Source organism: Somniosus microcephalus, chromosome 15, assembly GCF_052327205.1.
Source record: "Somniosus microcephalus isolate GS21.2 chromosome 15, FLI_Smic_1.0, whole genome shotgun sequence".
NCBI lineage: Eukaryota > Metazoa > Chordata > Chondrichthyes > Squaliformes > Somniosidae > Somniosus > Somniosus microcephalus.
Window position 1 is genome coordinate 93,811,648 of NC_141001.1, and position 16,034 is coordinate 93,827,681.

Here is a 16,034-nt window from a genome sequence, read left to right on the forward strand (position 1 = left end):
TTTCCAGGATCAAAAAATGATGTCAGGGCTTTGCCCTTTTGGCTGTACTCTTACTACTGGGATTTTCCTGGAAGGACTGCAAGCATTGGAATAGGATGCAAATGAGGCAGGAGTGACATCCCAATATTTCCTTCCTCTTTTCCCGAGTCTTCCACCCTACGTAAACTTGAGCTCATTCAAAACTCTGCTGCCCGTATCTTAGCTTGCACCAAGTCTCCTTCACCCATCACCCCTGTGCTCGCTGACCTACAGTGGCTCCCGGTCCGACAAGGCCTCAATTTTAAAATTCTCATCCTTGTTCTCAAATCCCTCCATGGCTTTGCCCCTCCCGATCTCTGTAGTCTCCTCCAGTCCTACAAGCCTTTGAGATCTCTGCGCTCCTCCAATGCTGGCCTCTTGTGCATCCATGGTTTTAATCGCTCTATCATTGGCAGCCGTGCCTTCAACTGCCTAGGCCTTAAGCTCTGGAATTCCCTCCTGAAACCCGTCCGCCTGTCCACCTCTCTCTCCTCCTTTAAAATGGTCCTTAAAACCTATCTCTTTGTCTAAGCTTTTGGTCATCTGTCCTAATATCTCATGTGCCTTGGTGTCAAATTTCTGACTGGTAATCGTTCCTGTGAAGGGCCTTGGGACGTTTACTATGTTAAAGGTGCTATATAAAGTCAAGTTGTAGTTGTTGTTGTTGTCTTCACTTGTCAGAATCCCAGACGGCATTGTGTCCACAATAAGTGGGTCTTATTGCTCGTGTCCAGCACCCTCAGATTGCAGGGTCTGAGAAGCAGCAGGCAGCAAGCACATGGAGGCTTAAGAAAAGCTAAGTGCCCTTTTCAAAGGTGCAGCACATGATCTTTGGGCCTTGAGACCTTTTGCTTGCTGTTTTTGACTATCAACCAGATGGCTCTGAAGCCAGCGGACATTTCTGCTGTTGCAGCAATGGTTGGCGTTTCTTCCCCTGCTCTTTGGCTGATGACCTTGCATCAGGGGGAATATTCGATCTATGCAGATCTGAGTGAGTTCAAATCAAGTCAAGCAGAGAGCAATTCTGATACAATCCACCTGACCTGCCCGAATGGGGAGAACAGGAATCAGCTACTACATATCTCTTGCCTTCCCACTTTATAACTTAAAAAAAAAAGGCATCTGGGGTACTAGGTTTTATAAATAGGGCATAGAGTACAAAAGCAAAAAGTTCATGTTAAATTTCTAAATTTGCCGATGACACCAAACTTGGGAGTGTGGCAAACAGTGAGGATTATACCAATCGACTGCAACAGGACATAGAAAGGCTAGCAGAATGGGCAGACAAGTGGCAGATGGAATTTAATACAGAGAAGTGTGAGGTGATGCATTTTGGCAGAGGGAACAGGGAGAGGCAATATACACTTAATGGCACAGTTTTAAAGAGTGTGCAGGGACAGAGGAACCTGGGAGTCAATGTGCATAGGCCCCTGAAGATGGCGGGACATATTGAGAGTGGTTAACAATGCATATGGGATCTTGGGCTTCATAAATAGAGGTGTTGAGTACAAAAGTAAAGTTATGCTGAACCTTTATAAAGCGCTGATTAGGCCACAACTGGAGTATTGCAGCCAGTTCTGGTCACCACACTTTAGGAAGGATGTGAAGGCACTTGAGAGAGTGCAGAGGAGATTTACCAGAATGGTACCAGGGATGGGGGATCTTAGCTACAAGGACAGGTTGGAGAAGCTGGATTTGTTTTCATTAGAGCAAAGGAGGTTGAGGGGTGATTTGATAGAGGTGTACAAGATTATGACGGGTTTGGATAGGATAGATGGGGAAAGGCTGTTCCCACTAGTTGATGGTACAAGGACTAGGGGACACAGATTTAAGGTTTTGGGCAGGAGATACGGGGGGGGGGCGGGTTGTGAGGAAAACCTTTTTACGCAGCGAGTGGTGAGGACCTGGAACTCGCTGCTGACAGAAGTGGTGGAAGCGGAGACACTCAATGTTTTCAAGGGGAGACTGGATAGGCACTTGAGGGAAATAAACTTGCAGGGCTATGGGGATAGAGCGGGGGAATGGGACTGACTGGATTGCTCTACAGAGAGCCGGCACGGACTTGATGGGCTGAATGGCCTCCTTCTGTGCCGTTATGACTCTATTACATGCATATCATTGTTTGGGCTGCAGTTGGAATAGTATGTCCAGTTTAGCAAACCCTAATTTAGGAAGGATGAAAGGGCCATAGAAAGGGCAAAGAACTGCTTTACAAAGATGATGCTGAGATTAGGACCTATAAATTGGGGACTTCCATTTTTGGGCGCCCCCCCCCCCCACAACCCACGCAGGATACTCACCCTGTGCATGAATGGTAGGAGCCACAGAGCCCCAGATATTGGGCCTCGGATCTCATTCGCATAGGAATTGTGCGACAGGAGGTGCCCAAAAAGATGAGTGGTGGAAGATCGGGCCGTTGCTCACGATGCAGCTGTGGTCGCAGATTCTGAAGGTCAGGGATCTCAAGACATGGGGTGGCGGCGGGGGTGTGTGGGAGATCAGGATCCTGGGCCGGAGAGACTGGAGGTCAGGGGTCGGTGATCTTGGGGTCGGGAGTGGCGGTGATTGGGAGGATCGTTTAATATTGGGTCATGAAGAGCACTCCTGCTCCTCCCGGATCCACACTCAGAGGTAAGTAATTTTTCATTTTTATTGCAGCCGTTTTGTAGGATGGTTTTCCCCAAATACCGCCTTTGATGGCGCTGGCTGCCTCAGGGCAAACCAATCTTGCAGCGGGGTCCTCAAGCATTCACAGAATTACATAGACTATACAGCATAGAAACAAGCCATTCAGCCCAACCTGTCCATGCCAGCATTTATGCTCCACTTGAGCCTCCTCCCGTCTTTCCTCATCTAAATCTATCAGCATAACCCTCTAGTCCCTTCTCCCTCTTATGCTTATCTAACCGCCCCTTAAATGTATCTATACTATTTGGCTCAACCACTCCCTGTGGTAGCGAGTTCCACATTCTCACCACTCTCTGGGTAAAGAAGTTTCTTCTGAATTCCCTATTTGATTTCTTGGTGACTATCTTATATTGATGGCCTCTAGTTTTGCTCTTCCCCACAAGTGGAAACATTCTCTTCATGTTTATTCTATCAAAACCTTTCATAATTTTAAAAGGTCTCTTTTAGGTCAATCCCTCAGCTTTCTTTTTTGAAGAGAAAAGAGAACCAGCCTGATAATTCTTTTCTGATAGTTATACCCTTGCATTTCTGGTATCATCCTTGTAAATTTTTTTTGAACCCTCTCCAGTGCCTCTATATCCTTTTTATAATATGGCGACCAGAATTGTAAACATTACTCCAAGTGTGGTCTAAACAAAGTTCGATACAACTTAGCATAAATTCTCTACTTTTTAATTCTATCCCTGTAGAAATAAACCCTAGTGCTTGGTTTGCTTTTTTATGGCCTTGTTAACCTGCATCACTACTTTGTGATTTATGTATTTGCATTCTGAGATCCCTTTGCTCCTCTACCCCATTTAGTTTATTATTTTCCAAGTAAATGTGACCTCCTTATCTTTCTTACCAAAATGTACTACCTCACATTCATCTGTGTTGAATTTCATTTGCCAATTATATGCACATTTTTCAAGTTTATTAATGTCTTCTTTTGATTTGTTGCAGTCCTCCTCAATATTGACTAAACCCACCCCCCCCAATTTGGTGTCATCCGCAAATTCAGAAATTGTGTTTTTGATTCCAAAGTCTAAATCGTTAATATAAATTGCGAACAACAGTGGTTCTAACACTGATCCTTGTGGGACCCCACATTTCACTTACTGCCACTGTGAATAGCTGTCCTTTACTCTTACTCTCTGCTTTCTGTCTTGAAGCCAGCTAGCTATCCATTCTGTTAATTGTCCCCTGACTCCGCATGTTCTGTCCTTATTCATTAATCTATTATGTGGCAACTTATTGAAGGCCTTTTGGAAATCTAGATAAATTGCATCTACTATATTACCCTTGTCTACTCTCTCTGTTACCTCTTCAAAGAATTCAATGAGGTTGGTCAAGCAAGACTTTCCCTTTTGAAATCCTTGCTGACTATTCATTATTATATTTTTAGTTTCTAGCTATTGTTCCATTTTCTCCTTTAGTTAGGGATTCCATTATTTTTCCTACCTATGTTAAGCTGACTGGTATGTAGTTCCCTGGGCATGTTCTATCTCCCTTCTTAAATATAAGTATTACATTAGCTATCTGTCAGTCTTCTGGCACTACACCTTTTTCTAATGAATTATTAAATATGTGCAGTAGTGCCTCTTCCCTAGATTCTTTTAAAATGTGTTAGACCCCTTATTTTCCTATGCAAAGAGCCTAACGCCTGCTTCAGGCATGGGGAAAGGATGCCTCTTGTTTGTCCTTGACCAATATGGCAGGTGGCACACTTCCCGTCGGAAGGGCGTGCGCGTTTCCTGTTCGACATTTTGGGGACTTAGGAGGCTGATTCGTGCCTGATAATTTTTTAAAAATTCATTCATGGGATGTGGGCATCACTGGCAAGGCCAGCATTTATTGCCCATCCCTAGTTGCCCTTGAGAAGGTGGTGGTGAGCCGCCTTCTTGAACCGCTGCAGTCAATGTGGTGAGGGTACTCCCACAGTGCTGTTAGGGAGGGAGCTCCAGGATTTTGACCCAGCGACGATGAAGGAACGATGATATACTTCCAAGTCAGGATGGTGTGTGACTTGGAGAGGAACTTGGAGGTGGTTGTGTTCCCATGCGCCTGCTGCCCTTGTCCTTCTAGGTGGAAGAGGTCGCGGGTTTGGGAGGTGTTGCCGAAGAAGTCTTGGTGAGTTGCTGCAGTGCATCTTGTGGATGGTACACACTGCAGCCACGGTATGCCGGTGGTGGAGGGAGTGAATGTTTAAGGTGGACGATGGGGGTGCCAATCAAGCAGGCTGCTTTGTCCTGGATGATGTCGAGTTTCTTGAGTGTTGTTGGAGCTGCACTCATCCAGGCAAATGGAGAGTATTCCACCACACTCCTGACTTGTGCCTTGTAGATAGTGGAAAGGCTTTGGGGAGTCAGGATATGAGACACTCTCCGCAGAATACCCAGCCTCTGATCTGCTCTTGTTGCCACAGTATTTATGTGGCTCGTCCAATTAAGTTTGCAGCCCAATTTCTAGGCAAGATGCTTTAATGAGAGAAATAGGGTCCTTTTTGCTAGAATAGAGAAGATTAAGCAGAGATCAGATATGAGTCAGTAACTAGAGGGCATAAATTTAACATCAGCACCAAAAGAATACAGAATTAGGCTAGGGAACTTTTATTTTATGCAGCGAGTTTTTAGGAGATGGAATACCCTATTAGAAGCAGTGGCAGAAGCAGGATCCACAGTAGATTTTACAGCGGAAATGAATAAAAGGAAAACATTTAAAGGGAATGGGGAACGTTCAGGCAAATGGGACAAATTGGATAGCTCTTTCACAGAGCTGGCACAGGCACAATGGTCTGAATAATCTCCTCTGGTCCTGTCAAATTCTACGGGGGTTTGGCTGGTGTGTAAAATGGACGGTATCAGATCGGCCTCCCGTTAAAACCCCCCACCTGATTTACCTTTCCTTTGACTTCAATCAGGCGGAGTGTATAACGGGCAGCCTATCCGATAGCGCCGGTTTTATGCACCTGCTGAAGTTGAAAGGTGCCCCCTATTATTCTCCTAATCAATGAAGGAATATGCCATACAATAGCAAAATACTGCAGATGCTGGAAATCTGAAATAACAACAGAAAATGCTGGAAATACTCAGCAGGCCAGGCAGCATCCGTGGAGAGAGAAACAGAGTTAACGTTTCAGGTCTGTGACCCTTCACCTTTCACCCCACCAGCCTCCACATTCAACGGGTCATCCTCTGCCATTTCCGCCACCTCCAACGTGATCCCACCACCAAACACATCTTCCCCTCACCTCCCCTTTCAGCATTCCGAAGGGACTGCTCCCTCCGCGACACCCTGGTCCACTCCTCAATCACCCCCAACAGCCCTTCTCCTTCACCTGGCACCTTCCCGTGCAAGCGTAGGAGATGCAACACATGCCCTTTTACCTCCTCCCTTCCCACTGTCCAGGGTCCCAAACACCCCCTCCAGGTGCAACAGCGATTTACTTGTACTTCTTGCAATTTAGTATACTGTATTCGCTGCTCACGATGCAGTCTCCTCTACACTGGGGAGACCAAACGCAGATTGGGTGACCGCTTTGCGGAACACCTCCATTCAGTCCGTAAGGGTGACCCTGAGCTTCTGGTCGCCTGTCACTTTAATTCTTCGCTTCACTCCCACTCTGATCTCTCTGTCCTCAGCCTATTACATTGTTCCAATGAAGCTCAACATAAGCTCGAGGAACAGCACCTCATCTTTCGATTAGGCACTTTACAGACTTCTGGACTCAACATTGAGTTCAACAATTTCAAACTATAACCCCTGCCCCCATTTTTCATGCTGTATGATTTTGCCATTCCCATTTGCAACATGTTATCCTTCCTGCCTCTTACATAAGCACAGTATGTTCTTTCAAATCCTTCCTCCCCTCCTAAACCTCACCCCACCCCCCTGTCTCTGCACCTGCTTAATATGTTACATCTCCAGCTTTTTCCAGTTCTGATGAAGGGTCCCAGACCTGGAGACCTGGAACTCTCTCCACGGATGCTGCCTGGCCTGCTGAATGTTTCCAGCATTGTCTGTTGTTATTTCAGGAATATGCCATATTTGGAGTCTTCCACTGATGAAGAAGATGAAATGTTACAAGCTGGATTCTCACAACACAACACTTTTTTTCAGGACACTTGCCAGTAATTGTGCTTATGAGTAAACTATTAGCATTTACAATTCCTACAAAGGTTTGAATTTCCTTATGAACATTTCCAACCACCTTCTAATCTCCATTATTAACATTGACTTACAGGCATTGTGTTTGGTGTGGCTTGTACTTCCATGGCAGTTGCAGCATCTTTAATGGGAGGGGTTATACAGGTAAGTATCGTACAGTATATGAAGGCTATCCATTGCTCTAGAAAACAATTCTATTTTCCTATCGGCGATTCTAAACTGTGAAGCTGTCAGCTTTTCTGAGCTGTTGTTTTTATTCTACTCTAATTGAATATGCGTCTTTTTAGGTACAGTCCCCATCGTTTATATCGGACGCGGTGGCGCTAACACGGTTTGCTCGCTATACGCGGTGGACAGTAAATAGAGTAGCGCTTCTCAAACGTTAACCCTGCTGTTAAAAATGCCCCCAAATCACCAGTAAACCAGCATGTGTGTTAGTTCTCAAACTTTATTTAAGCCACACTTGTTCCAGGTTGACACAGCTGAGAGAATTCTTCCTTTGACATCCTGCCCAGTGCTGTCACAGTGCCAATTGCTGCCACAATTTTACCTGTGTTTTCCTCCTCAACCATAGAACCCCTAATTGTCTTTAGGCAAAGTTGGATTGCTTGTTGACTGACAGAGCCCCATGCCCGCTTCATTAGGCATACAGCATCGAACAAAGAGTCTTTCTTACACACTGAGATACTCTCAGTTCCATGTTAGAATTTTATCAAGGACTCTCTCATTAAGAGTGTACCATAAGAAACACACCTATAGAAAGTCACAATTAAAGATGTTGTAAGGCCTATGGCCTAGAAATTCAGTATCGCCACGTTTGGGGCGCTATAGTCGAGCGTGCGCTAAATTTAGCGCCCGGCGCAAATTATCGCCACCTTCAGCGAAATTGACTTGCTTCGCCCCCAAGAGGTTCTTGGTGCGCTAAAGCAGGTGCTGCATGACTATCCTAAGGCGCTAAGCCGGAGAGGCGAGGCGCTACCACCGAGGGTGGGCGCAGCGCAGGTGTGGCCAGTTAGCGATTGCAGGCAGACACGCTGGCGCCGGTCACCTCTTAAAGGGGGAGGGTCAATTTGGCTTGCAGCCACGCCCTGCACATTGGAGCCCTGATTCTCGGCCTGGACAGACCTGCTGCGACATTGTAACGCCTAGGACCATGGAGAGGGCCAGGGAGTGAGCGCAGCGGTTCAGTGAGGGGGCCCTGAAGGTTCTGGTTGGCGCAGTGGAGCGCAGGTGATCTATCCTGTTTCCAGACAGTGGCAGGAGGCCGCTGCCCAATGAATATCGAAAAGCTTGGAGGGAGGTGGCACACAAAGTGACCTCCAGCAGCATGGTACCTAGGACCCTGTGCAATGCAGGAAGAAGTTCAACGACCTCACTCGGGTTTTCAGGGTGAGTACCCTTTTCAGTATCCTCTTCATCCCTGCATGTGCACCTCACTTTATGGCCAAAGGGTCCTGAAAGCCCCAATGCCCAGCTCTCATTCAACACCTATGGGCCTTTCATGAAACTCACATGCACATTCACCATTTTACACACTGTAAGGGCTATTCGACCATGGGAGGCAGTGCAGCCAAGATCAGGGCTTCACACAGTAAGGGCTATTCCACCATGGGAGGCAGTGCAGCCAAGATCAGGGCTTCACACTGTAAGGGCTATTCGACCATGGGAGGCAGTGCAGCCAAGATCAGGGCTTCACACTGTAAGGGCTATTCCACCATGGGAGGCAGTGCAGCCAAGATCAGGACTTCACAATGTAAGGGCTATTCCACCATGGGAGGCAGTGCAGCCAAGATCAGAGCTTCACACTGTAAGGGCTATTCCACCATGGGAGGCAGTGCAGCCAAGATCAGGGCTTCACACTGTACTGAGAGCCCGTCCTTTCTCTTGCAGGCCAAGCTGGCGCACAATAGGAGGCAGCAGCAACGGACCGGGGGAGAATCTGGCCTCCAGTCCTGCTACAGTGAGCGCAGAGGAGGTGCGGCTCCTCGCTGAAATGGACGCCCAGGCGGAGCACAGGCACACTGAGCTCATGGCTGCAGTGACAAGGATGCCTGACTCCATAGAGTCACTGGCAAGGAGTGTACAGGAATTCGGGGCAGCACAGGCAAGGAGTCTGCAGGACCTCAGTGCAGCACAGGTAGCTTCCACTCAAGTGCTTAGTGGTGCCATGCAGTCAGTGGCTGGTCTGATGCAGACACAGATTAGGGCCACACGAGCACTGACTGCTGCCACCCTCGCTGGATTGGGCAGGATTCCCCGGGGCCCTCGCCATGCTGCAGCAGGCCAGCAGTCTGTGCTTCAGCAGATTGCTCCGCATGCTTCAGTGCTGCCCCGTGCGAGTGCCAATGTGTTGTCCGACCAGAGAGTGCCTGTGCTCTGTCAGGATGGCAGCATTCCTGCTGCCAACACTGTCACTTCTCCACTGCAGCTGCCACCACCCGTAGGACAGACTGCTGCCGCCCATGCAGAGTTGGAGCAGTCAACAGCCGGGCCCTCCAGGCCCAGAGCTCGTCCAGGCCGTCCCCCAAGGGCATCTGCCGACTCACTTTTTGACACTCAGCAGCCTTCCCCCAGCCTTGCTGCAGCCACTGGGGTCCCATTGCAGAGGAGCTGCAGGGTGGGAAGGGGCCAATCTCGCAAGCGAAGCAGATCACCCTCGCAGGCCAAAAAGTAGGAGGTGTGGCAAAATGCTGTGAATTTTTTTAGTGAAGGCCAAGGATCATGGTCATTTTTGGTTAACTCTTTTGTTCATTGTCTCCAGGTTGTGAGAGCCAGTTATGTGTCTGACTGTTTTTTGGGGGGTTTCTCTGTATTTGTTTGTCATGCGGGAAGGGCACAGAGTTTGTTAAATAAATAATTGTCTTTATTCAGATTGTGCATGTTTGCTCTTTGAACTATTTGTTGCCTTGACCAGCTCAGGGTTTGCAGAACGGTTCCATTCATATTCTTTCAATGGCACAAGCCATTCCCTCAGAGGGGGCCTAGAACCAACTTGCAATAAGCCGCTGACAGACGGCCCTTGCACTTTGTGCCTCCCTCCCGTCTTGGTGCTCCTCCTCCTCCTCCTCTGGTGGTCCTCCAATGTCTGCTGGCAGTGGCTGAGTCCTGTGGATAGCCAGGTTGTGCAGCATGCAGCACACTACAACGAAATGGAAGACTCACTCAGGCGAGTACTGAAGGGCTCCCCCGGAATGGTCCAGACAGTGGAACCGTTGCTTTAGCACGCCGATTGTGTGCTCAATGATGTTCCTGGTCGCTTGATGGCTCTCATTGTATCGTTCTTCAGCAGGGGTGCTGGGCGCACAGAGCGGGGTCATCAGCCAGGTGCACAAAGGATAGCCCTTGTCCCTGAGAAGCCAACCTCCTGGGTGAGCCAGGGCTTCAAAAAGGTCTGCCACAGAAGTCTGGCACAGGATGAAGGCATCTTGGCTGCTGCCTGGAAAGCGGGCATTGACAGCTAGTATCAGCTGTCTGTGGTCACACACCAACTGCACGTTCAACGAATGGAACCCCTTCTGTTTGCAGTAATCCTCGGCATTCTTTTGAGGCGCCCGCAAAGCCACATGCGTGCAGTCAATGGTGCCCTGGACCATGGGGAAGCCCGCTATTCTTGCAAATCCCATTGCGCGCTCTTGCTGCTTGTCCAGGGTCATGGGGAAGGAAATGTATTGACGTCACCTTTTGAAGAGGGCATTCATGACTTGGCAGATGCAGCAATGCACCGTGAACTGGGAGACATTGGCAATGTCCCCAGTAGCGGATTGTAAGGAGCCGGTGGCATAGAAGTTGAGAGCCACTGTCACCTTCACTGCCACCGACAGAGACGTCCTGCTCCTCAGCTGAGGCTGCAGATCTCTCTGAAGCAGGTGGCAGAGCTCAGTGACCACCTCCCTTCTGAATCAAAGCCTCCGAATACACTGCTCCTCAGACATGTTGAGGTATGAGAACTGCTGGCGGTATAACCTGGGAGGGTAAGGCCTCCTGTGCCGACGCCTGTTGGCCCTCCTCCGTCTGGCCATGATTGGCACTCTCTCTTGGCGTCTCTGAGCCCTCTCAATGCAATGGAGAAACCCAACGTTTCCACCCATTGCAGCCCCCATAATGTGTGGCCACTCAAGGCTATGGCACTGAAAAATCAATCCAACTGCAAAGTTCTGGGCTGAAGCAAGAAGTACCTGTGCGAGCGCTGACTCAATGCAGAAAGCTCTCTCCCTTTGTCCCTCTGCAAATCTCTCTCTCTCTCACACAGGAGTGGTCCAAAAATGGCTACCACTAAGAAGGCAGGAAGAGCCCCCTTTAAATAGCACCCCCTCAGCCCCACAGTGACTGGGAACCATTCCAGTCAACCAGTCACTGGGAGCGCCAGGCGGAAAGAAGGGGGGGCGCCACTGAAGTTCCGGTTCAGGGCGCGCCAAGGGCGTTGCACCATAAAATGACGTAAGGATCTGCGCGCGCAGCTGAGCGGGCGTTGCGGTTTTGCGCCGCCGCTAAATGTCCGCTCAATTTCGCGAGAGGCGCAGGTCTCGCTGTGCCCGGGCACTAGCCGCTTCGCGCCCCACTTATCGCCCTCGTAAGGCGCCAGCGGCTGGCGCTAACAACTGAATTTCTCCCCCTATATCCTTTGAGTCACCCAGGCAGCGCATTTTGTAACCACTGCTCTGCACTTGCGACACCTGAGTTAAGTTTTTCTCCGTGTGCATGTACAGAACCAACGTCATGGCAGGACTTCCATCCCTGAAGCCACCCCTCAGAGGGATGAAAATCAGGCCTGTCAAGTGCTTTAACCAACTGTTTGGCTTTTTGGGCTAGAAGAGGGCCACATCTCTCCCGCGTGCATTCTGACACCAGCGCCTCCTCGACTTCCCCATCCTTTCCCCCGCGCTTCCTCTTTCTGTCTGGGTTGGAGCCTTGTTGCCATTCAGGGAATGGCTGTGCACACTGTCTCTGTAAATCGGCGACAGTAGGTTTAGGCAGACCCCGGTGCTGCCTTAGGATGCGCTGGCTCATCTTCGGCAGCTCATCCATCTTGTTTGGGAGGTCACTTTTTTGTGCTGAGGCTCACTCACTTTTCTCATTCCAGCCGTGTTTGCTGCTGCAGTCTGTGCTGTTTTTGCAAACTGTAACCCAACACTAATGATGGAGAATTAAGCAGCCAAGGTTGTCGCACCTCAGCGAGATGCAAACTGCTGTTTAAAAGCTGAGGCTACTTGAAATAGCCAAAGCGTTTAATCCAGTCTAATGCCTCTTTCATTGACATCTATGGGAATGGCAAATGGCTAATATTGCCCTGGTATAAACTGCTAGCTGCTATAACTACAGGTGGGAAAAGTGATATTTTTGAAAGCCAAGATCCTAGCCCTATTCTGGGAATGAAAGAAAAAAAAAAGACTTGCATTTATATAGCGCCTTTCATGACCACCGGACATCCCAAAGCGCTTTACAGCCAATGAAGTACTTTTTGAAGTGTAGTCACTATTGTAATGTAGGAAATCCATTAAATGTACAATAACTAGGAAAACTGTAAATCCTAATCAGTCAAACCTGTGGGATATTAGGACATTGTTTACATCGTCTTCAAGGCTCATTTCTTTCTGGAACCATAAAAAGGAGGCCATTTGAGCCCATCATATATATGCTGGGGTTAACTCTTCAGCTGGAGTTAATAGTTAATTTTTTTTCAACTCATTATTTTTAACTATCAGAACCAAATAATGTACCCTGCAGGTGCCAAAATCATATACAGAGCATTCCTGCATTATCTAGTTCAGATGGCCATTCAAGATCCAGTGAGACTATCTGAAGGGAAGTAGAGCGTTCTGGCGTCCTCCATTTTCTTTACAGCAGGGGATGGTCGTGACATGGGCTGGGCCTGTTGTGTCCAGAAGGTGGGATAACATTTAGCGTGGAGTCATTTTATCAGAACGTGGCCTTGCTGTTTCCTTTTTCTCCTTTTTGGGATCGACAGACCCATGTTCTTTTGCTTTTTTCAATGTCTTTTATTTCTTTAATACTTCTTTTTATTGCCAGATTGAGATGAAATTTTACATCACCTGGCAGTCTATTTTTTTCCTTTAAGCAGCGCACAGGTAATTTGCTGATAAGCTTCCTCTCTGTGCTTGCAGCATCTGTTTTTATCTTCCCTTCCCCTCCTTTCTGACTCTATTAAAACACTCACTTACCCTTCTAGCTTTCAGTTCTGAAGAAGGACCATCCCAAAACGTTATCCCATCGCCACAAATGCTGACTGACCAGCTTTATGTTTCCTCCACCTTCTGGTTTTCTTCCAGATTTCCAGCATTTAGCTATTTTTTTGCTTTTTAATAAGTATAAATCAATACTCAAGTGAGGAGGACAGCAAAATACTGCGGATGCTGGAAATCCGAAATAACAACAGGAAATGCTGGAAAAACTGTTGTTATTTCTCAAGTGAGGAGGGGTAGTCTCAAAAACGTTTCTGTATTAATTGCTGTAACTGTCTTCTTTTGATTTACAGGCAGCACTCAGTATTCATGGCATGTGTGGGGGGCCAATGCTTGGATTATTTTCATTGGGAATTTTATTTCCTTGCGCAAACTGGATTGTAAGTATATAACTTGTTCTCAAATGAAATTCAGCACCTTCTTTGTCCACTGGTTTGAACACGACCACATCAAACGTATGGCTCATGTTTACAGGGTGCAATCGGAGGCCTAGCAGTTGGAGTAACCTTATCCTTCTGGCCTGCAATTGGTGGGTTTATTTACCCTGCGCCAGCCTCAAAAGCACTACCCTTACATTTAAGTACCAACAGTTGCTTATCACTGAACACATCGGATTTGTTTTCTACAGTATCACCAACCTTAACCCCTGAAGAGAAATACAGGTATGACTATGTAATTTTTTGTTAAAATTGACATTTACTGTAATTAAGTAGCGTGCCATCTGACAATAATGATATTGCACTTTTATATTGGCAGACCGCCCCTGGCAGATAGCTGGTATTCTATATCGTATCTCTACTATAGTCCTTTAGGATTCCTGGGGTCATTGATAGCTGGACTTCTGATAAGCTTCATATCAGGTTTGTTCTAAACATTTCAAGATCAATTAGTCTTTGTAAAGAGCTCCTCAGCTTGTAGTATTTGTCACTTCATTACATCCAATGATTAATCTGTTTATTTTTGTTAAATTTTCGGACCAAGATTTGCAGTGGATGTCAATTCATTATTCATAAACCAATCATGCAATCATACTGCTGATGGTCAGTAGTGAGAATGCTGATGCATCATTGACTTATGCCACAATTCCATATCCATTGAATAGAACTCTTTAGATTTGACTTTTGCCAGTGCTGCCTTAATCTCATACCTGGGAAACTGAACTCTGAATCAGATACTTTAATTACTCTAATTCTTCACAACACATAGAACATTACTTGATGTGCTGTCATGACAATGGAGCTCTTGTTCCGTTCTTATCTATCTAATCGTAGCCAGGGAATCACCTGCAATGGTTTCTCTTCCCTCTCCCGCATCATTACCTCTGGTGTCCCCCAGGATCTATCCTTGGCCCCCCTCCTATTTCTCATCTACATGCGACATCATCCGAAAACACAGCATCAGTTTCCACATGTACGCTGACGACACCCAGCTCTACCTCAACACCACTTCTCTCGACAGCGCCACAGTCTCTAAATTGTCAGACTGCTTGTCCGATGAGCAGAAATTTTCTGCAATTAAATATTGGGAAGACCAAAGCCATTGTTTTCGGCCCCCGCCACAAACTCCGTTCCGTAGCCACTGACTCCATCCCTCTCCCTAACATCTGTCTGAGGCTGATACACACTGTTCGCAACCTTGGTGTCATGTTTGATCCTGAAATTAGCTTCCGATCACATATCCGCAGCATAAATAAGACCACCTATTTCCACCTCCGTAACATCGCCCGTCTCCACCTTTGCCTCCGCTCATCCGCTGTTGAAACCCTCATCTATGCCTTTGTTACCTCTAGGCTTGACTATTCCAACGCACTCCTGGCTGGCCTCCCACGTTCTACCCTACGTAAACTTGAGGTCATCCAAAACTCAGTTGCCCGTGTCCTAACTCGCACCAAGTCCTGTTCACCCATCACCCCTGTGCTCGCTGACCGACATTGGCTCCCAGTTAAGCAACACCTTGATTTCAAAATTCTCTGTTTTGTTTTCAAATCCCTCCATGGCTTCGCCCCTTCCTATCTCTGTAATCTCCTCCAACCCCACAACCCCCCGAGATATCTGCGCTCCTCTAATTCTGTCCTCTTGAGCATCCCTGATTATTATTGCTGAACCATTGGTGGCCGTGCTTTCTGTTGCCTAGGCCCTAAGCTCTGGAATTCCCTGCCTAAACCTCTCTGCCTCTCTACCTCTCTTTCCTCCTTTAAGACCCTCCTTAAAACTTACCTCTTTGACCAAACATTTGGTCATCTGCCCTAATTTCTCCTTATGTGGCTCAGTGTCAATTTTTTTGTCTTATAATACTCCTGTGAAGTGCCTTGGGACATTTTACTATGTTAAAGGCGCTATATAAATACAAGTTGTTGTAGATGTTCTTATGCCCTCCACTGCATGTAGCATAGGTATAAGCAGGAACCTTAACACCTCCCGACTGCTGGAATAATATGGTGGGAGCTAAAATGGAGGAGTACTGTTGGACAGAGTATAAATCAACAAATAATGGAGGCCTGTAAAAAAGGTATGGTAATAATCATGGGTGATTTTAATCTCCATATTGATTGGACAAATCAAATTGGCCATGGTAGCCTTGAGGAGGAGTTCAGAGAGTGCATCATAGGGTTTCCTAGAACAGTATGTAATGGAACCAACCAGGGAGCAGGCTATCTTGGATCTGGTACTATGTAATGAGACAGAATTAATAAATGATCTTACAGTAAAGGATCCTCTAGGAAAGAGTGCTCATAGCATGGTTGAATTTCAAATTCAGTTGGAGGGTGAGAAAGTTGTATCTCAAACCAGTGTCCTGATCTTAAACAAAGGCAATTACAATGGCATGAGGGCAGAACTGGCTAAAGTGGACTGAAAAAATAAATTAAAGGGTAAGACAGTTGAAATGCAGTGGTGGACATTTAAGGAGATATTTCATAACTCTCAACAAAAACATATTCCAGTGAGAAAGAAAGATTTTAAGAGAAGGGAGCACCATCCGTGG

The 16,034-nt window shown here is 47.1% G+C and overlaps 1 protein-coding gene across 1 annotated transcript in view; it reads left to right on the plus strand.

Moving 5' to 3' along the window:
• Positions 1 to 16,034, plus strand: part of slc5a12 (solute carrier family 5 member 12) — a 95,126-nt gene that overhangs the window by 59,282 nt on the left and 19,810 nt on the right. Inside the window, exons 10-13 of the mRNA XM_086008126.1 lie at positions 6,929 to 6,996; positions 13,346 to 13,432; positions 13,527 to 13,714; positions 13,809 to 13,912. Coding sequence (XP_085864252.1) covers positions 6,929 to 6,996; positions 13,346 to 13,432; positions 13,527 to 13,714; positions 13,809 to 13,912 — 447 coding nt within the window. The remainder of the gene's footprint in view (positions 1 to 6,928; positions 6,997 to 13,345; positions 13,433 to 13,526; positions 13,715 to 13,808; positions 13,913 to 16,034) is intronic.